This window comes from Pezoporus wallicus, unplaced genomic scaffold, assembly GCF_028554395.1.
Source record: "Pezoporus wallicus isolate ANWC-B61680 ecotype Strahan unplaced genomic scaffold, APGP_CSIRO_Pwel_v1 contig_3858, whole genome shotgun sequence".
Lineage (NCBI taxonomy): Eukaryota > Metazoa > Chordata > Aves > Psittaciformes > Psittacidae > Pezoporus > Pezoporus wallicus.
The window spans coordinates 2,255,765-2,278,579 of record NW_026638754.1 but is presented as its reverse complement, the minus strand read 5'-3'; the positions used below and the strand labels follow the sequence as shown (position 1 = coordinate 2,278,579).

At 36.0% G+C, this 22,815-nt stretch overlaps 1 protein-coding gene across 7 annotated transcripts in view; it reads left to right on the top strand.

Annotated features, from left to right (window-relative positions):
- The window catches only part of CTTNBP2 (cortactin binding protein 2), an 84,185-nt gene that overhangs the window by 6,749 nt on the left and 54,621 nt on the right, over positions 1–22,815 (top strand). For all 7 annotated transcript variants that reach the window (XR_008972504.1, XM_057412143.1, XM_057412144.1 and 4 more), the window contains exon 2: positions 4,231–4,338. Coding sequence is in view for 6 of the 7 variants with exons in the window: in XM_057412143.1 (XP_057268126.1) it covers positions 4,231–4,338 (108 nt within the window). In the remaining variant the exon portion in view is untranslated. The remainder of the gene's footprint in view (positions 1–4,230; positions 4,339–22,815) is intronic.

Here is a 22,815-nt window from a genome sequence, read left to right as displayed (position 1 = left end):
AGTACTAGCAATTGGGTTGGGTCAGCAAAATCAAAGTATTGACACTGCCACTCCCCCACAAGATATATTTTTTTTTCTTTTTGAATCCTAAAGATTTTAACCATCTTTGCTCTAAATAGCTATGCTATGTTCCCCTGCCTCTTCTTTACCTTGCAATTTAATCCTCTTACTGTCTTTTCCAGAGATGATGGAGGTGGAAAAATGTCTGTCCGCTTTGATCACTGCTGTCCCCAAGTCATTCTTCTCTTGTTCAGAAGAGCTGGTTTTGTCTTCTTTTTGGTTCACGGTAGACCTTCTTTTAATCTTTAGCAATGCAGGTTATCATTTTGCCCGTACTCTTTTTGTGATGCCTCCACAGGTAGTTGAATGAGTTTTAGCTAATTAGCTGTTTGTTCTATTGTCAGTGCACTTGCTGCCAGGCAACACACCCCCCTCATAAAACTGATCTGAAAAATAACATGTGGAGGCTTAGATACACAGCGGACTGAAGTTGTAGTCTTTTTCACGTTCTTTATTCTTATAAATCAAATAAACCAGACACTTTAAAATCCAAAAGTGGTAGAGGGAAAAAATAATTCTCTTATGCTTTGGTTGTGTATGCCAAGTGTCACCCTGGAGCAAAATATTAATATATCCCTGTTATGAAACCAGTATAATGGATGACTCTGTTACATAGTTGTTAAATTGTTGGTTAAATTGTTACAGCATGGCACTTTACCAGAGGTATTGTAGCTAAACCCCAGATGACATGTAAGCCATGAGCTACTAATGCAGTCTGTAGTTTTTCTGGCCATCTTAAGACTTATTGCTCCAGTGGAAGATATTATGAAGATTACTTTTTAAAATCTAAACAAGTTTTCTCTGTAACTTAGGCAAACAGTTCTCCATCTGAGATAAGTATTTCAGGAAAACCTGCCATGACTGACATCTTGATCCCCAGAAGGTGGCAGGGAATGTTTAAGAGGAAGGATACTTTTATTTCATCATATGCTTTATCAAATCAAATCTTAAAAATATTTTTAAAATTGTGCTGGAAAATATATTAAATCTTTAAACTATGCATTTTGGTCCACTTAGGGTAAGCTACATTGGAGCTCCATAAGCACTGATTGAGATGTGCATGGCGGGAAGGTGTGGTAGCTTCTTCAGCAACTGCCATGCATGCTCTGCCCTGTGTGAGGGGATTTGAGGTTGCTTATCCATAGTGAACAAACCAAAGGTGTCCTTAATGTTCTGGAATAAAGTGGTCATTCCAGTTTGGGAATTTGTTGGTTAAAGAATGATTAGAAAGCCTCAATGGGCATAAATTTATTCCTAAACAAGACTTGAAAAATGATGGACTTCTCTTTCATCCTAAAAGCTTTTAAATTCTCTATTTCAGTTTTTCTGCTTGTGTCTTGTTTCTGGTTGATTTTGGACATTAGTTTGGGGGAATTCTTTGTATGTACGTGAAGACATGTCTGACAGAGTTTGTGCATAGTGAATGTGGGTAATAATAGATTATGTTTTTTGTGCTTAATAAATCAGAAGGCATCAAACATGTAGCTGATGTCAGGCTGACAGCAAAGCTGGTGGTTCTTCAAAAGCTGTGTAGTTGTGCTGTGGAATGTTGTGGATGCTAATGTGACATAGAGATTCAAAAAGCAATGGGACAATTTCACAACAGGTATGTCAGCCAAGGGCTACTACATGAAAAAACACAGTTTCTGGCTGGAAGGTGTATAGGTTGAAAATTGCTGGAGGCTGGGAGAGTATTTCTGGGCAGCATCGTTATGTGTTTGTCTTGCTCTGGTACTGATTTCAAAGCATCCATTGTTGGCTGCTTTTAGAGACAGGATGCTCAGATAAATGGGGTTTTAGTCTGATATGCTAGAACGGTTTGTATACTAAGTGGTTTTGGTAGTTCTTATTTCCAGTTCTTGAAGTGAAAATATAAAACCTAAGTTGTGTGTCTTATTTTTATGACTATTTACATTTTTATTTGTTTATATCAAACTAGAAATTGACAGAGAGTACTTTTAATTGCTTGTTATTGCTGTCTTTTCATGTTTCCTAGTTCAGGGTGTGTACTTGAGCAAAATTAGCTTTAATTGCTTGATCAGGTTCTTAGTGAAAAAAGCTCATCACTGCATCGCATATGTTGAAGAATGCCTTTTTTTCATTAAGAATGTGTTTTCATTTATGTCTTGTGGAAGACTGCAGAAATGAGAATTTTCACCTGTGATCTACAATCAGTCTTTTGGCAAAAGAGCTGCCCTGTGATATACATTTTGCCAAGCTGGGTTTACTGACTTGGAAAAGAGCAGGATCACGTTTCTTGCACTGTATTTTTCTTAACTTTGTCCCTGTCTATCAGAAAACTTGGGTGCTTTTTTTGTCAGAGGAGGCAAACATATTTTAGAAAGGGAAAATAATGTCTTGGTTAAACACCTGAACAAAGACTTTAAAGACTTGTGTTGAATGTTGTGTTTTATACTACCTGTTTTCTGTGTTGTTTGGAAAAAATATCCCTTCATCATTTTCTATCCAAACAATGGAGACCGTGTTTCTTTATTGTAAAGGAAGCTATATAAATAAATCAATTGCTGTCCTTAAGCTATTTAGATATTAAATGGTTCAAGAAGGAGAGTGGAAAGGTGGGTCCTGTTATCTGACTGAATTAAATTTAGTAGTTGTACCTACTGAGAGTGAAATCTGCTGCAGCCTATGGGGTAACATCCAGTCTATTGACACTAGATTACATGAGGAACAACATCTGTTTAGTAACTTTTCACTTTATACATGTCTATAGATTGGTGAGCACTGTATAGAATTGTGAAGAGCACTGCGAGAGGCTGCAGTGTACATTGGGGAAAAAGCCTTCAGAGAAACCAGTTGTTTTTCTTGACCCATTGGTGTGGAGGGTAAAATGTGCCTTCTGGATTAGAGGAGTAGCTGATCCAGGCAGCAAAAGTAGAGGATAACTATTGTTCAGTCTAGAAATACTGGTTAGAGTACATGGCCTTGTTCCCAAAACAGTTACGCTTAATAGAAATCATTGCTCCTCCTGTTGATCAAGGTTGTTCTACATCTTAGATTTTATGCAGTTCTTGTGATGTGGGTTTACCAGGGTTTTATGTAGTGGCAAAATGAGGATGTTGACCTTTTAAGTGAGGAATTTTGTGCAAAGTCTCACATGAATTAGATGTCCCTGCCACTTCTCTATCCTTTTTCCAGGTTATTGATGAAGAAGTTGAATAAGGCTGGTCCCAGAGGTGCCCCGCTGCTTACACGTCTCCATCTCAAAAAGTGGTTGTTACCCATAGTGTTTGCTTCCTGTCCATGAAGTGTCTTTTCATGCAATACGATTGGATAGGAGTTTCTGTAATAAAATTTGATATAGAGTCTTGTCCAAAATTTCTTGAAAATCCAAATATATTAGTGTCCAGTGGATCCCCTTTACCCATGTGTCTGTTGACATTGTTACAGAACTGTAACTGCTTATGAAATAGATTTGGTTTTACAGAAGCTGTACTGATATTCCCAGCATATAGTGCTCATGCGTGTGCTCAGTGATTTTATTCATCAGCATAAACTCATTCACTGTCTGGAAGTCAAACTTACACTGATCTTTGTTGTGGAGTGAGAAGATATTGTTGTGAGCTGTTGTTTGTCAGCACCACTTAAACCTGAACTGAACCGTTCAGCCAAACAAATGAGACTACAAATAAAGTATACATACAAGATTTCATGTCTTTTCACAAGCTGTTCTTCAAAAAAATCACATTCAGCCCAGTATGGTGTGATAAGTTAGTTTTTTTGCCAGTGAGGCACAGGTTATACTGGATTACGTGTGCTGTGGTTTGCCTCTTCCCTTCATCTTGCCTTCATCCCTGATGTGTTATTTCAGGTATACTGAATTGTTTTGGCCTCTGTGAGGCTGCATAAGGGAACTGTTAATGACAAAGTTTCTTTACCATTTCACAAGACTTTGCAGGAATTTCTTGCAACAGCATGGGATTTAAAACATTTTGGTATGTGTGTGTGTGTTAATTTATTCACTTCAAATTAAAATAATAGACTGACACTAATTTTGACTTTATATACTATAATTAAAGCCACCTCAACTTTTGAAAGTTACAGATGTTCAAGGAACCCATAATTAGGATGCTGATATGTCTGTGTTTCAGATCTACAGTAACTGTTGAAGTAAATTAGTTAGTGTGTTTACCAGTGTTTTGTTTTTTACAGAAAAAAGAGTTTGATGTGGATAACTTGAGCAAGCCGGAATTGCGAATGCTTTTGAGTATAATGGAAGGAGAACTAGAAGCACGAGACCTTGTAATTGAAGCCTTGCGGGTAAGTTTACTGGGCTGTTGGATTTTTTTTTATCTATCTATTTATTTATTATTCCCTTTTGCCACTTTATTTGTGCTGTGCATAGAGTATTATTACTGGAAGAGGAAATTGTGATTTTTAATGTTCTAGGTTGACTAAATTTCAGTAATCACAAAATATGTTCTTATTTACTTGTTGCTATTCAGCAATTCTATGTAATTTCTGTACAAAATATCAATAAAATTTCAGAGAAATAAGTGCAAAACCTGCAAAGTTACTGCCCCTATATATTACTTAATATTGTGGAGTCTGTTATCTGTGAAAGGAAGGAAGGAAGAACTTCAAGGGAAAATTCAGTTCTTTGTTCTCTGTTATTTGTTCTAAAAGTCTATATATTTGTGCATCTAGTCTTTCAATGCTTAATATTCTATGAAATGGAAGGAATGACAGAATTGGATGGTCATAGCCACTTAGGGAAAAGTTTTCATAGGGTTTTTTTTTTGTTTTGACTTTTTTTGTTGTTTTTTTTAATGAAAGGTGAAATACAGGATATATACTCTTAACAGTACTCACAGTACTTGATTAGATTTTTGCTATGCTAGGCACATGTGAACGTTGGTTTTCTGCTTCAGAAGGTTACAGCCTGAAAGGCAAATTGAAAAGTTGAATGGAAATTTACACACTATTTTAATCAAAAAAATGATACTTTTTATGACGGTAATGACTTTAAAATTGAGCTGGAACTGAATAAAATTTAACAGAGCTGCTAAGGAGACTGCAGGTTTAGGGGGGAAAACAGCCTTATGTGTTTTGAGAATACTTTCAGCTTCATAGTTAGGTAGAGGGGAAACTATGCCCTTTAAGGTCACCTAAAGCAAAACCTCAATGTAATAAAATACATTTAATACTAGTATTTAGTAGTATATGTAATGATTATCAAGTAGTGTGGGAACATTTTCCATCTGTAATGTTACAGTCACTATTGTAAATGCATTTTTATTCAATTTTGTGATTGTGGTTGCTTCAGATCACTTGATGCAAATGGATCTGTCATTGATGTACCTGCATTAATAAGTAAAGCCTTTATAGGTATGAATCTCTTATAAAATGCAATTTTCATTTTGTAATGACAATAAGACACTGGAAGCGGTATGTTTCTGGGGGATTACTGCACTTTGAAGTTACTTGTTGTTTGGCCTTCAGGTATACGCATATGTTGAAATGTACTGCCTTTTCATCTAGCTGTTTTACAATTTCACATCTCATTTGCCTGGACCAGGACTTGTTTTTTATCCTGACTGCCAGTTAAGGTTTTGTAAAAGGGGAAACAACATGCACGCCACATTCAGAATCTTTTTTTGACTCTTCTAACTTTGGAGGAATGCAAATAGAATACTCAGACAATTTTCTCTAATACATATTCATGAACAAGCTACTACACTGCATACCAAATAATAGATGTATTGAAATTGACTGGAAAAAAAATGCAGTGCACATTTAATGACAGTAAATGTTGGACATTCAGGGTAGTGCAGTCTCAGGAGAAGAAAAGCCTACATCAGATTCCCATGCACCTGTTGAAATGAGTAGTATTATGTACACAGTGGTTTTTTACTGACTAATGTAGAACAATTAAAAAAATAGCTCAGTTTAATGTAATGTATGTAAGTGCTGAAAATTAGTTTTGCTTGGTTTTTTGTTTTATTCTCCTGCATCTCAAATTCTGGTTCCTGTTTTGTAGTAAAATCCTTTAAACAAAATCCATGTGGAATTCAAGTCTTCCAGGCAGCTTGCCTGATTAACTGTACTAGCACTAGAAAACATGGAAGTTATACCTGCTATATTCTGGTATCTTGGAATATGATACTTTTGGATCTTCTGGCCGCTTATGCGGGAAGCTGCAAGTCAGCAGTATCAGCAGGTGGAGTCTCCAAGCAGCTCACAAAATAACCTACTAATAGCCAAATATAGGTCTTTTATAAAAGTGAACAATGAGAGAATTCCATTGGAATTGTGTCAAATGTAGTACTTTGATTTGTTTCAACAAATTGGCATAGATACTTTGTGTATCCTTAAAGCAAGAAGAAAAGGGTTTCATATAAGGGAAAAGACGTTATTTCACTGTTCAAGCTCTGTTTCAAAACTAGGAACGTTTGTGTGAGTGTTGGCATTTGGGGAGTATGGTGGATTTTGTTTGTTACGGGTTTTGTTGGTTTGGTTGTTTGTTGTTATTTTGTTTTTTTTTTCTGTTTTGGTTGTTTGTTTTTTGTTTTTGTTTTGTTTTTTAATCCTACTAGTACTGCAAAACCGTTTGAAAGCTAATTTCTCCAATAGGTCAAAGTATAATGATTACCAGCCCTGTACTAGATAATATATGTGTTGTCTTTCCCCTTAAGTGATCTTGCTGTCAGTTTTCAGTCACTGTGGAGTATATATTTATTAAGCAGTCTGTATGTTGGTCTTTTTGTAAGAACTGGATCTTTTAATCTTTTACAAAATAACTGTTCATTCTTGAGGTTGTCCTCTTAGATTTTTCTCTATAATCACTTACGTTTAACTACGTCATTCCTAAATATGTGTGCCTCTACCTGTACACATTTTTTAGGGTTTCACTGAGCATTAGTAAAAATTATGCAATAGTCCTTATGTATCTATTGGAAGTACCTCTCCTGGAAAGTTCTGGCATTAAAGTGAATCAGTCTTGACTGATCACAAAAGAACTGATAATACTGAATATAATTAAAAACTGACTCACATAGTACTCCTTTTAATCTGTACCTAGCATGAAGTCTCTTGTTTTAACAAGACCTGTTTGATGCATCTGTTAGTCTGTCCTTTTCCCATTGTATGAATTCTTGTGCTGATCTCTCATTTTCCACTTTACTAATTTTGTGTAAAGCCACATTATGTGCTTTACTGAAGACCTGAAACAGATCTGATTGTTTTTTTTCTCTGTCTATAAAGCCAGCTATGTAAAAAAAACCTACACCTACCTTCAACATCCATAGGCAGGATTTCTTTTCAGGCCGGCTCTTACCAGAGCTTGCTTCTCAGTGCCACGTTATTTTTAATCTTGGTATACATGTCATATGATCACAATCCATACCTTATTCACAGTATTCCCTGGTGGAATGGAAAAGATTTCTGCCAGAGTTAAGGGGTAAGAACTAGGGAGCAGGAACAGTATTTTTTGTAATACATGGAGTTGGAACTTTTTTCTCCTGTGCTATATTCATAGAATATATACATGTATTACGGAGTTCTCACTTAAATTACTTTTAAAATCATATTTTAAATTAATTCTCTTCAGTTAATTTCAAATTTTTTTTTTTCAGGATTACAGTTTAATGTTTCCTCATATATTGTAAAAGCGCAATTTACCTGTTGTGGGTTCTGATGGATTAAGCAGAAAAAACTTATGATGTCTTTGTTTTTATGGATTGAGCCACAGTCCTATATATGAAGCAAACTCTAATAGGTCATAGAAATCTAAAATACTAACTTTCCAAATGTCTTACATTTTTGCAACTTGTGGGTTGTTTTTTCTTTTTTTTTTTTGGTGAAGTAGCTGTGAAATTATGTGCAGTTTGAGGTGTCAGTGAAAGAAACTAAACTACAAAGTAATACCCTGTATCAGTTAGTACTGCCGTTAACATTGCTTTTCTGACAGGTAGACAATGTCCTTGGATTTCAGAATTGTATTGTCTTCAGATGCTTGTCTTCTGGCTGTTCATTTACAATGTAATCATTGTTTCATAAAATGAAATCGTATTTATGACTTTCGGGTCAATTTCCCCTCTCAGGTTGATTTCTAGATGGCTACCAACTCCTCATGTAGCACTTTTAAGATGTTGCATAACTTTTTCTGCTTATTTAAAGCTTAGTTTCAAAAAAGTGCAGTCCAATGAGAATAAAGAAAGGCTTCCGAGTTTGTTACTCTGCTTTGAAAAGATTGAGCTAGGCAATTTTACCTATCTCCACCGGGTCTTGTTCCAGTGCAGAGTGTCCATTTTGTCTATTCTTTGTAAATAAAAAAATAAAAATTAAAAAGTGAGAAAGGCCAGTAGTTTGGGGTTGTGGGTATAAATATTGTTAAATTAACTAGTTATCCCAGGGGCGGGGGTTAGGGAAGGTAAGTTTTGTTAGTAAAGGGAATAGTGTTCATACGGTAGATTTTTATTAAGGCACTTGAATTTGTGTCATATGATACATTAGAAAGAACCAAACCCAAGGTGTCACAAATAACAGTTAACTCTTTTTATTGCATGTTGTGCGTAAGCTGTGGTAGAATTTCCATTGTATTCTATATAAAGTTTTGATACCTTCAAGTCTGCTTTTGAAACAAAATCCAATCTTGAAATTGAAACTGCATTCATAGGAAATATGAGATTACATCTGTATACTTTTGTGTTTTCACAGTACCTAGTTGTTCCTTTATAATATCCACAACTGCAGATACACAAGGACGCATAGCATTCCTGCTTCTAAAACAGGACTGTTGCTTCCTGCTTCAGCAGTTGAAACTTTATCTAACTGGGTCAACAACTCCTACTATTGCTATAAAAGTAGTGTAGTGTTTTGATGTAAACAGAAAAGCTCAGGATTTTTTTGCACTTAGTGTGTTTAAATTTATTATAGTATACTCTGATTTGTACAATACAAAACTCACAATATTTTGCTGAGTTAATCTATCTGAACACTTTCTTTTTTTTTTTTTTTTTTTGAGGAATAGTGGCAGTCTGAAATTTGAAAGTTGGAGAAATTCAGATTTAAAAATGTTACCAACCAGAGCAGTTTAAGGTGCTGGACAGATGTAGCCATGTGAGGACCAACAGCCTTTGAAGAGCAGACCTTCATCATGCTAAGGGTCAAATTTCCAGATTTCTTCTCCAAGTGAACAGTTAATATGCTTGGAAAAGAGCAGCAGGATTCACCTCAAGGAGGTGATCTTTGTGTAAATCCTTCTCATTAGCACTGTGTTTTTTGTATTACTACAACAAATGATTTAAGATGGCTCTTTCTAATTGTAATATCTTTATTTTAGTAGCTCTATCATGCAAGTTGCACTGCAATTAAAATTCAGATAAACATTTAAATCATTGGAGTAATTTTATTAGTGAGAAATAACATTGTTTAATTGCTATTGGGAATGGATATAGTTAAAAAAGGAGACTTAACTATGGCTGCTGCCTCCTTCTGTCTCAATTATCTAAGTAAACTTGTCTGCCTGTAATAAGGGGATAATATATTCCTAATGTGGAGGTAACATAATCAAAGCACAGGTCTTGCCTTCCACAACTGTGTTCACAAATACAGCATTCATTTGTTGTTTTGTTTTGGTTTTGTTTTGGGTTTGTTTGTTGTTGTTGTTTTATGTTTTTTTTTTTCTCCAGCTCTAAAGTGGTGGCTGTTTCTGTTTGCTTTCTAGAGGATTTTTTTAAAGTGCATTGACCCTCATGTGACGGATTGAAGTGCTAGTGTTAGCTGCTAAGCAAGGAATTACAAATAGTAAATGCTGCTTTTAGTAGTGATTCTCATAAAGTTAAATCATTAGGAAGTTATATTTCATTTAAAATTTTACAGCCCAATTTAGTTGGGATTTTTGTTTTTATTAGTTTTGTTTGCCTATGTAAATTTCATCAAGTGGTGAATGGTAAAATGAAAATTTATATTATACTTGCTTCTACGATGTGCATTAATTAATGTGAAAAAAAAACTGCAAACTCTTGTCACAAAATCACAGAATGGCTGGGGTGGAAGGGACCTGTGGAGATCGTCTAGTCCAGCCCCTTGCTAAAGCAGGTTCACATAGAGCAGGTCACACAGGATGGTGACAGCTTTTGAATCCCACCAGAGAAGGAGAAGACTCCACAGTCTCTCTGGGGAGCCTGTTCCAGTGCTGTCACCTTCACAGAAAAGTTCTTCCTCATATTCAGATGGAACTTCTTGTGTTTCAGTTTGTGCCTGTTGCCCACCTCATAGAACAACTATGAGATCACAGCTGTGAGAGGCCAGGCTTGTATGTTGATTATATGGCCACATTACCTTCATATTAGAAATATATTATCCCCTACTACAGGCAGACAAGTTTACTTGGATAATTGAGACAGATGGAACCAGCACACAGAGTTATAACAACTTCCTGGGACTGTTGGGAAAAATTACCAATGAAATAAATGGCTAAAAGAATAGCCAATACCAACAATTGTAATTAATTAAAAATCACTACAGTGTCATTGCTGTGGAACAGCGGCTTTTCTCTGAGCTTACGTGAAATACAGATTAACAGATTCTGTGTACATGATGGCCACGTCAAGAGGACAGGATGAGAATGGCAAGGTGAATTTGGTTGTACATATTTCTTCACTGTTGTAAAGCACTACTGATTTAACTTTTACCATAACTTCCTAAGGCAGGAAAGCTTATTTTCTGTGCATGTGTTTGTAACAATGTCTGTTGAATCTGTTAGTTTCTGCAAAATCTGACAAAATGCTAAGCATTTCAGAAATAGATGATGTCATAAAACCAGGCAGCTGGGAAAGTCACAGGGCCTTGGTTGAAGGAAGGGCAGAAAGTCGTGATGTCTTATATAGAGAATACAGAGTTAGGGAAAATCAGACTTTGTTAATTTAGCTAGTTCTGCCCAAATTGTAAGTACAGTCTATCTCCCTGAATCTAAGCATTTGGGCAGTCCTGCAGGCTGACCAGTAGAGCTGGAAATGAATCATACTTTCTATATTATGTCTGAGTAGAAAATCCATATAAGATAATTCCTGCCTTCCACTAGCAAGGCATGTGAGTGCTTGAAGAGCAATGGTTGAATTTTGTAATGAAGGTGTGGTTAATGTAATGAAATAGGTCAGAAGATAGAAATTTAATGCATCAGGTAGTAATACCTCATAGCCACATTTAAGTTTAATAATCCATTCTATTAGCTTTACCTTAAAAAGCTTCCAGTCTAAAAAGATTTAAAATAAGGATTAACAAGTGCTAGAAAGTATAGTGATTACTGTGTAGATTACACAATGTTTCTTTAAAATAGATAATGCATTCTATGTTGAATGCCAGTTTTCAGGTTCCAACTCTCCTGTTAATTATTTTAGCACTACTAGGATATTGGTATTCAATTCCATGAGAAATTCAGTAATTTAAAGCAAGTCTTTAAAAATAGCTTTAATACTTTTTAGGAGGATCATTTATCTTGAAATTATCTCTTTCAGAGATTTCTTAAATAATAAGCTGAAATGAAAAGGCACTTAATTTCTAAGGCTAGAATGGTATAATCCAACATTACTTCAAAATTCTGCTCCATTTTCCAAGAAATATACTTAATCAAATTGAATATTGTTTCACAAAGTATTGCATTTCAGAACAGCAACAAAAATCTTTCTTTATGTGAATGTTGCGTTAGAAAATTCTGGTGATAGTGGTAGCTTGTAAAATGTTAGGATTCATTAGGACAAAGGCCCTCTTTTACATATCTATGTAATATGTGTGTGTGTAAATGAACTACTTGAGTGAACTACATTAGCATTGTAACCAAGAGCGCACTTTTGAAGAAACTCTCGCTGTTGTCCCCACCTACCTTTGGTTTGATTTGCTTCACAGGTCACTCGGAGACTGTGTAAATTGAACTGTGAGAGCAGAGCTAGCCCTAAGTAACACTTCCTTCCAAATAGCAGGACCACAGGCACATCCCCAAGTGCCGATTGTGTTGCTCTACAAACTTGTTTCTGCTGTGCTGCACTACCTGTTAATGTTGACATAGTCACCATATTCCTATACGTGCCCTGTTCTGGGATTGCTTTTTAAAATATAGTAGGAAATACAGTTTGATTTGATCTGTATTATAAAAAAAAAAACAACAAAAACCCAACCAAATAAAAACCCCCTTTATATCTCCATGTTTACTGCCTAAAATTCCCGATGCTTTCTACCATTATGATAATTCAGGAATTTAAGACAGGTGGACCCTGCTTGTGAAATTGCCAGATGGATCATTGTGAAATGTTCTTCTGGAGTCTCTTTCTCCCCAAAGGGCAGAATGCATTTCCTCCTCAAAATAGTTTGATTTCAAGTCCTGAGCTGAGCACTCTGGAAGGCTATTACTAGTAAACTTGTCTTTCAATCTGGTTGACAATTATTAAGTACTGAACAATACAATTTTATTTTAATGTCATTGAAAACATAGATAAACTGTCATATTTACATATTTCTGTACCAGTTCTACAGTTCTTTAAGTGTAGGTGAAGATCAAACAATATTAAAAAAAAAAGCTGAGTGCATTACAGTTTATCATAACAATATTCTACATAACAACATAAGGTTTTTTGTGGGTAACAGAGATTGAAGTGGAAATGCTATGCAGAGTAAGGAGCTTTTCATGACTGGCTGTAGATACTCATAAGCTCTACTTGTCACTGCTTCCCAGTGACTTCTGTCTAGCAAAAGAGCTTCCCTTCCTTGGCCAAGGCAGACTTTTGCCTACTGCAGTTTGAGATTTTAAAGAAAACTTGATTTATCAGCTAGAGTTTAATTTTCTTTTAAATGTGATTTATTGTTTTCTGCATCTTGCGATGGGGTGATACTTGGTTTTGCCTGTACTCTGTAACTTACACCTTAAAATATAATCATTACATATGCCATAATTGTCAATTGTTTATGGATAAAGAACTACTGCACAAAGTCAACAAGAACTGTACTATAAGACTCGGTACTTCTAGAATGAACTTCGAGGCTAGAGGGGAAAAAACCTGGGAGCTATACGGAAAAAGGGAATGAATCCATATAGTTTAATTGTTTTCAAATTCAATCATAGGTAGAAAAATTACATGTATATGAAGTGTAATCTGTCAAAGTTAGCTACATCACCTACAAATTGTGAAGACCCTTCCCTGCAGTAATTGTACTAAATTGTGAATTTAAAATGCAAATCTAAACTTCCCTTATGTATCTGAATCCCATGGTGCTCTCGTAGCAAAGAATGGAGCTAAAAGCACACAGAAGGTGGCTTTAGAGGTAAGACAGGTGGCAGCCAGTAAGACAGCCTGTTTTCTAGCAGGTGTCTTTGAAAAATGGTGATTTAGGTAGAAGGAGGAGCAGAAAATGTTAAACTGTATGTAGCAGAAGGTTATTATTGTAGACAGTATGATGGGCATTGGTGGCAGAAGCAAGCCATGATATAGAAGTCAGAAAATGCCTTGTGTTATCGTTTTTGCATGTTGCAGTTTCTTTGCAAAAATTTAATTTTGACAAAACTTCAGGGACATAAAGATCTGCAGTTTGTGTCCTCGCTAATCTGTTCACTACTTTGGATTTATTGACTTTAATTATGGTTGAGTATACATTTTTTTCTGCCTTTAAATACAGTATGTCTTTACCTGTGCAATGATTCTGGTTATGATTAAAGTTTTTACTTTCATAATATTAGTTTATTGTAATTTTCTGAACATGGCTGTCCAAAGTATTATTTCACTATTGCAACCTATTTAAAATTGATTGCAAGGAAGCAATGAAATATGAATAAACCTCAGACAGATTGGTAGATGAAATGACTTAGAGCTTAGTTTGGAATGATTTCTTTATCTGTGGTTTATTTAAAGTTTTAAATTAATGCAACATGTTCTTTGTTTACCTAACTGAAAAAGTAGTGCTAGACCCAGCCTTAAAGAATGTTCAAATTTTGATTATTTATTTTTCCCTATCTTGATCATGGTTTATATATTGGGGTTTGGGGTTGTTTTTTTGGGGTTTGGTTTTGGGTTGTTTTTTGTTTGTTTGGGGTGCTTGGCATTTGTGTTTTGTGGGGTGAATGTTTTTTGTGGTGGGATTTTTGGGTTTTGATTTTGGGTTTGGTGTTGTGTTTTTTTTTTTTTATTTTTAGTTTACATTATATGTGCTAAATTTATTTTTATAAAATTACTTGACATGTTTTGATGCACTTTATTGCCGAACAATGTAAGAAACTAACTGTATTCCAGTAAATATCTGCATGGACCTCAGTTTCTGAGAATTGCATGACTGGTTACAGGGTAAGAAAATAGTTCATGTTGCATGAGAACAAAATTACCTAGCCTGTTTTAAGACAGCAAAGCCTAACACTATTTCAGGAAATGTGAAATTAAAGGATAGTCTTATACCTTATCCTTGATACTGCCAAAGTCCATGTTGTAAAAATTTGGAAATACTGTTTATAGTATTGGTGGGTTGACTTTATATATAGTATGTTATTTAAAAGAACTTTTCAGATGCCTAGTGTTTTTTTTTGAAGTAGTAGTTCTGTAAGCATGGATAACTAACAAAAAATACTTTTCTCTGCATGTTGAAAGGTATCAAGTGAATTGTATTTGGATTTTCCTTTAAGAAGCATCTTCATTTCTTGCACTTCAATTTGAATGGAACCAAGTCTCACCTTTTCCAATATATGTTGGGGATGTAGCAGCCGCATTCCCTGGACTGGGTAGCTGCTTTGAGCTGAGGGATGCTGCTATTCTGACACACATAAAGGCCTCTTCTAGGAGCTACTGACAGAATAAGTTTTCAGTCATATTATGTCACTTCTTGTGGTAGTTATTTGCTGTTTGCCAAAGGGAGATATTAAGCATTGAGCAAAGCACAACTTTCGGTAAACCGTATTAAAAAAGTCCTGTATATGTGTGGTTTTACTAAGCTAAAGCTTCACTACTCAGGTAAATACCCTTATTCCAGGCTGTCCTAAAATTGGAGATTACAAGTATGGAACTGAGACTAGTTTTCTCATATGAAAATTGTGACCTTGCATTGCAAACATCCTTTTCATTCTGCCCATTCCAGCAGTGACTGTTAAATTAATAATAGTATTTTTTTGTTTGTTTTTCACATAAGATCTGAACCTCTTTATTGTTGCCAGGCATGTAAATATCACTTTAGCTGAAAGTATTCTGCTGGTTTATTATTTGGATAATTACTTTTCCTTTCCCCCTTGATTCCTCATATCTTCATTTGACTTTTTTGTATAATACAATATAAACTAGTGAGTAAATATACACATACTATTTGCAAAAGTAATAATAATAAATTCCAACATCTTGTTCCTGTAACTGTTTCTCCATTTCTGTGATCTTTATGAATAATACAGCTGTGACTTCATTGTTAGAGTAACTTCTTTACAATATTTGATGTGGTTGCCATCATTACTCACATTGCTCACAGTGAGAAATATAACTGGGTCATCCTATCTGTATTATTATGATAACCAAAATTTTCCACTTTTAGTTAAGGGAACATACACTGGGTATTTCCTCTATGCCAGTTAATGGTACAGTTAATTTTGTTGACGGTAACACTAAAGTACAACTGATAGCATTAACAATTCTTTTATTTGTGTGTCTTTTCATGTTAGTGTTGCTGAAGGAATAAAATGTATAAGGTTTGTTCTTGGTTCTTCAAAATAAATTATGATAGTAATATGTAAAAATAATTATGAATAAGAGATTTGATTGGGGTCGTGTGCAAGTGCAACACTTGTTAAAAGATTCATATAGCAGCAGTTATTTTGGTTATGCTTGGGTGTATGTGTTCCCACACTTCTCTTCCTCCCACTCCATTTTGATGCTATTCTGACTGGTGGTTAGGTCTTTCCACCTGCAGTTCTGCCAGAGAGAAGCATCTGTCTTAGAAGCTCTGGCAGTGTACTAAAAATACTTAGCACTGGTTTTCTTATAAAAACCAGTGTTCCATTTGTATGGGTAAATAGAAAATTTGAGAAAATAAAGCAACAGTGATTATAATGAGTTCTCTCTGAAATAGCAGAGTAAAATACAGCTAGATATTGTGGAAGTATAACCTGGTGTATGACAATTTTGATGTCTGTAACTTTTAAGTAACAATATCTGTAAAGAGAGTACTAGCTGGAAAATTGCTTTAAAGTTTTAATAAAAGGCAGAAAGTAAAAAATATAAAATCTAGAAGAGTTTACTTTGTTTACTTTAAAAAGTTCCATTCTAGAAATAAACTTTAGTTAAATCTATTTATTCAGCTTCTTCAGTCCCAGAACACCTGGGAGAAGAGCTCAGGCCTTTCTTCTCCACTTCCCCTCCTCAGGAAGCTGTAGAGAGCAATGAAGTTGCCCCTCAGGTTCCTTTTCTCTAGACTAAACAGGCCCAAAGTCCTCAGCCGCTCCTCATAAGACATTCCTTCCAGCCCTTTCACCAGCTTCGCTGCGCTCCTCTGGATGCATTCAAGGACCTTTGCATCCTTAAACTGCAAGGCCCAGAACTGCACACAGTGCTCAAGGTGAGGCTGCGCCAACAATGAATACAGCAGGATAATCACCTCTTCTGACCAGCTGGTCATGCTGCTGTTTTGATGCACTCCAGGAAGCTGTTTGACCTCTTGGCTGTCAGGGCACACTGCTGCTGACTGCTATTGAACCTGGTGCCAACCAGCCCCCCCAGATCCCTTTCTGTAGGGCTGCTCCCCAGCCACTCCTGCTTCCCAGCCACTCCAGTCTATACTCGTGCCCATCATTACTCCATGCCAGGTGCAGAATCCGGCATTTCAACTTGTTAAATTTCATCCAATTAATCATTGTCCAATGATCCAGTCCATCTAGATCCCTCTGCAAGGCCTCTTGGCCCTCAAGAGAGTCAACAGCACCTTGCAGTTTGGTATCATGAGCAAACTTGCCGCTGGCACATTCAGCTCCTGCATCATCGATGAATATATTGAACAGAACTGAACTGAACCCTGAGAAAACCCCACTGGTGACTGGTTACCAGCCAGATGTAGCCCCGTTTGCTGCACCCCTTTGAGCTTTGCCCTTCAGCCAGTACTTCATCCAGCGCACTGTGAGCCTGCTAATCCCACAGTTGGCAGACCTTGTCCAGAAGGATCCTGTGAGATACAGTAACAAGAGCCTTACTAAAATGCAGAAAACTACATCCACCACCTTCTCTTCATCAGCCTTATCACAGAAGAGTATCAAATTAGTTAAACAGGACTTTGTGAAAGTATGTTGACTGTGCTGGATGAGTGCATTGTAAACTAATAATCTGCATATGTTTTCATTTAAATAACTAAAGTTTGGTAATCATGTAATTGCCATGCACTAATATGGAATGATAGTTTAACTGAGCTTTTGATAGCTTGAAAATATGAAAATCTGAGTGCCTTTGGTATGTTTTGTCTGTTACTGAGCTGCAGAAACTTTTTAGCTGCTAAGCATGGAGGTTAAAGTATTCTTTCTTTGTTAGAGATTAAGTCAGATTTCCTTCAGTTCTTCAGACGAATGACTGACACATTTCCATGCAAAGAATTATGAATTGATTTGCATGAATTTGAACTGTAAATTTGAACAGGCAAAAATTTTAGATGCCAAATGGTTATTTAAAGAAACCAGAAAGCTCAAGTCTCTTCTATTTTTTGAGACTTATTAATATGAAAATCTGTATTATATTCAGAAGTAAATGTCTGGGTGGTTTCATAATCAGAGCATTTAACAGTGTTATTTCCTTACAAGAATCTGGCCTATAATTTTCAAATGTTTAAGCATCAGACAACAAAGCTGTGATAAAATAGGTCCAATGTCTTTATACAGAACATCTGAATGGCTCTTCTCAATTAAAAACACGTGTACTTTCACCACTTGAGCTTTTCTTCCTTCCTTATCTAGAAACATAATGCAAGGCCTGAGTTTCACCTTTCACATCTGTGAGAAGTGAAGAATCTTTTATATTGACTGTACTGGTTTTCCGTGTTGTACTGTTGTGTTAGTAACTGATCTTAGCTTTGTAATATGGCCTTTTCATTTTTAAATACAAAATCTTGAAATAGTGGCTTTTCATTATTCTGAGAGAGAAAATTAATAATGAAGAATTAGAAGCATGTCTACCTGTCCTGTGTGTATCTCTTCCTTTCATGGAGGTTTTTGTCAGGTAACAGGGAGAAGGAGAAGAAGGTTACACTACATAGCAGTATTAGGGTAATAGTAAACTGTTGCTGTTGGGATCTGTCTCCATAAAATGAGTATCGCCCTAAAGAAATTCAGGCTTGATCATTACCTGGGTTGTGTAATGGGATTTTTAAAGAGTTAATTAAATGTTTGTCCTCCTATACATAGTTTTGAAGTAATTGTTAGGCATGTTGTACTTCTGTTAAATCTCCTTTTTAGTGGAGAGAAAAGGGAATTGCATAGCTTTTTTGCAAACCACTTTAATGTTTGAACACTTAGCATGAAATAGATAAAATCCAATTTGTTGTTGTTTTCATTGTTGACCATTTATGTCTTAAAATTATAAATTTTTTAATACATCTCCTTAAATGGAGGTTACCAGTAACAGCCTTGTAAAACAACGTATCTTTATATTCAGAGCATAGGTATGCAATGTCACAGTGTTGAAGGAAGGGATTTAGACTAGTTAGGACTGTGTGGAGAAATGGAGCATCACGTGTTCTTTGACAGAAATCATGCTGCAACATACCATTCCTTCAGCAGTCATTGATGTTTACATTTCAATTTTCAGTTTGTTTTGTAAAACTTTACATGGAAGTGACATCTTGTGATACTTTGAAAACGTTAATTTACATCTGCATTAAAAAAGAAAAGCCAACAAACAAAGCTCCCAAGCCCTACTGTGTAACCAAATTGCTAGCGTTCTTTAAAGAGTCATTCTTAATTAGTCACAGTAAGACATCATATGCAGGTGTCTCTGAAAGTAATGCTTTTAATATGAGTGTATACTTACTGATAATTCTCTTTTGCTTAAATAAATACCTCCAGGAAATCATTTCAAGACACTGTACAATGGCACTGAATAAGATTTATAAACATGTTCTCTTTCAGCCACTTTCCTCTTTTAAAAATTCATTGCCCTTTTAGTTTTATTTAGAATAAAGGGCTCTTCCTTCTCTTTAACATAACATCTAAAATAAGCTTTTACTACCTCCTCTCCTGTGCCGGTTAGTTTTAGAAACTTTTTGCCACTCAAAAATACATATGTCAACAGAAAATATTAATATGAGCCTATCAACATCTGTTGACACAATTTTAGTGTATGTGGAAAAGGAAATTAATCAGAGGAACAAACGCTCTTGAAAGGAAGGAAATTTTGTTTAAGGGTTCTGGGGCAGCTTTAATTCAATTCCATTGTTGCACAGCAGTGTAGGACATGCAGTCCTATTTTGATGTTTATCATCAGTTACTGCATGGAAGACTTGGACTTGTTGAACTCTTAACTTGGCAGGTAAACAAAGAGGAAACTCTGAGATACATTGGGGAAAGAATACTGTTGCTTATATATTCTGTTACTGGTTATGTAATCTGATTATGAAAACGCGTTTCAGCAAATGTGTACAACTAATATCAACATAGATTACTACCAAAAGAAAACTATCAATATGACATATATTATGTGATTACTTTTTCATTTTCATCATTGGGCTTATTTTTGTGTTCTATTTCTTTTTCCTTGTTTCTTTTAAGCTTTTAGCTTTAAGTCCACTGTGCGATGGATACTATTTGAAGGCCTCTCTGCCCCCTTAATTCTAGTTTCAGTAACTGGGAGGTGGGGGGAATCTAATTAGACTTCATAATTCTAAGTTTGCTCACAAAAATAGATTTCCCTCACCTCTTGAAGTAGAACATAAAATACAAGTGGCTGCAAGGCCAGTTCTTATACTGGATTTGCTTTTCCCACAGCCTGTCATCCAGATACCTCCACTCCTGCACACCCTGCTGCCAGTCTTCATCTGCTAGAGGATAAATGGTGTCAGTGACTGCAAAGGGTCAGGTTAAGAGATGGAAGTGTCCAGGACAGAGCTGGTAGATAGGTGCATAGAGGTGGCTTGAACAGTGTGGAAAAAGTTGGTGTACGGGTGAATGAAGTTTCTTGCTGTACATGGTAGGAGACAAGCTCCCTAAGAGAGTAATAAAAGAAGCAGTTTATCTTACAGCCTGACCCTCCAGATTCTTTTGGCTGCAGATCCAGGAAAGAAAATTTGAGACTAAACCTTCCCCTTGTGTCACACAGATGCATAATCCCTAGCATTCAGTACTGATTTTTATTTTTCAAAATATCACAAGTCATAAAAATGGTTTTCATGATCCAAATCAAGACATAGGACTTGTTCCACCATAAAGTATTTGATTGGTTTTCCTTCCTCTGAGGGCATCTACATGATAAAAATATAACAGTCTTTGAAGAAATCGCTAATCATAGAGTAATTTAGGTTGGAAAGCACCTTCGGAGATCATTCAGTCCAGTCTTCTACTTAAAGCAGGACTAACGTCAAACAGGGATCGGGTTGCTGATGACTTTACCCAACCTAGTTTTGGAAATCTCCCAATAACAGAGTTTATATGTTTTTCCCTGGGCAACACGTTTCAGTGCTTATCTGTGCTCAGTGAGAAGAATTTGTCTCCAACTTGAATTCTTCTCATTAGATCATGGGACAATTGCCATTTATCTTGTCAGTGTGCAGACCTCTACTGCATTTAGCCCTCACTGTCTCTCTATCGTACTGAAAAGTTCTATTTCAACTTAGCTCTTCCTTGAAGAGCAGCCATGTTGTACCTTTTGATCATCTTTCACTCTTACTGTATTTTTTTTCAGTAGAAACTAGTAGTCCATTGTTGATCTAAACATAATGCTATAGATCAACCTGTCAGCTTTGGGTTTTTGTTGTTTTTAAGTAGTGGTTTCACTCTTATTTTAGTCTCCTTGTTTAACATTGCAGATCCTGTTTAAGGATTTAAATAATATAAATGTGATGTTCTTACTGGACTGAATTCAAAAGCAGCTGTATGCAATTTTAAGCTTTTGCTCTGTTGCTGTAGTGAATTTCATTAATTAACTATTTAAAAGGGGTTTTCCTTTGTTTTTAGATATTTTCTCTTGATTTGTGTGCTTACTGTCAGTTTTCATTAGCAGTTACCTGTTGGAGGATTTAGCTAAAGTCTGAAGTCAGGCTGCAGAAAGTATAATTCCTCAGGGATGTCTTTTTATACCTTTAAATAATTCAATGTCAGCCCTTCAATTAAAAGGCTAGTCACTGTAGAGATAGGTGTGTACAGAAAAATAAAGCTGATGGTTTATAAATTCATATAGCACCTTTTACAATGCAGCAGCCCTGATTACCTCCTATGGTGGATGCATATTCTGCCTGGTTTTGAAAATTTTCTGTTTCAAAATGCATTGAGTTACTCAGTTAGTTAAGTTGTTCAGTCTGGAGAAGAGAAAGCTGCGGGGAGACCTTAGAGCAGCCTTCCAGTACCTAAAGGAGCTGACAAGAAAGTTGGAGAGGGACTTTTTACAGTGGCCTGTAGGGGTAGGACAAGGGGAATAGCTTTAAACTGAAAGAGGGTAGATTTAGATAGATCAGATATTGGGAAGAAATTGTTTACTGTGAGGGTGGTGAGGCACTGGCACAGGTTGCCCAGAGAGCTTGTGGCTGTCCCATCCCTGGAAGTGTTCAAGGCCAGGTTGAATGGTGCTTTGAGAAACCTGGTCTAGTCGAAGGTGTCTCTGAAGGTGGCAGTGGGATTGGAACTAGATGGTTTTTAAGGTTCCTTCCAACCCAAACAATGCTGTGAAAAATCCACGCATCACGCATCAACTTTTAAAATGTTATTTTCTGTCTATATCACTGTGCAATTGAAGGTAATATATGAGATGCTGCTAATGCTGTTTTAGCACACCCACCAAGTTATGCAAAGACTATTTTAAAGGATTCATTACCCCTATCGCATTAGACTGTACATTCCCTAGATAATGAGTGCCATAAAAATCAGGTATCTTGATAGTGCTGCTAGCTCTTATGACTTGAAAGTCAGCAGTGAAAGATGATGTAAGAGAGAAATTTTTCTGATTCTAGTATTTCTGTTCCTCATATGTGATGTACTTTAGTGAAGTGCAAAGGGACAGAAGTATTATTTAGGGGCCAGAGGAATCATCTGAAAAAAAACAACCAAGCCTAACTTGCAACTTTCTGCCTACGTTTTAGGGAACTACTCACTGATTCCCTTCTACCAAGCTGTTTTATCTTCATTTGAAATCATGCATCCTCATCCCATCATTTTATTTTATATTTTTAGTCCTTATATAGAAACATGGAAACATTTGTTTTAATATTTTGCATTTAGCTCCCTTTTGAGTTAGAAGCATCCTAAGACGACTTTGCTGTTTATGGTTTGAGAGTCTGTTTTACCCTGTGCTTCAGGGGATACAGTTATGGCTTCAGCCATACAGACAGGGTTAGTCATCCCAAATCATGTGCTGTTCAAGACCCATTGTTTTTTCCACAGTCTTTTGCTTTCAGATTTTCCTGTAGCCACTTTAATTCTTAATGCCAGCAGATTGTTTCGATTTTCATTCAGGTGGAGCTGGTCTCTTCTATATAGTTTAGTCTTTCCTTAATGAATACAGACACCCAATCCTGTTGCTGTTTTGGCAGGTGCCTTGCTTGCTTTGTAAATTTCTATGAATGTTAGAGAACATTTTAAAGACTATGTTCATGTTGCAT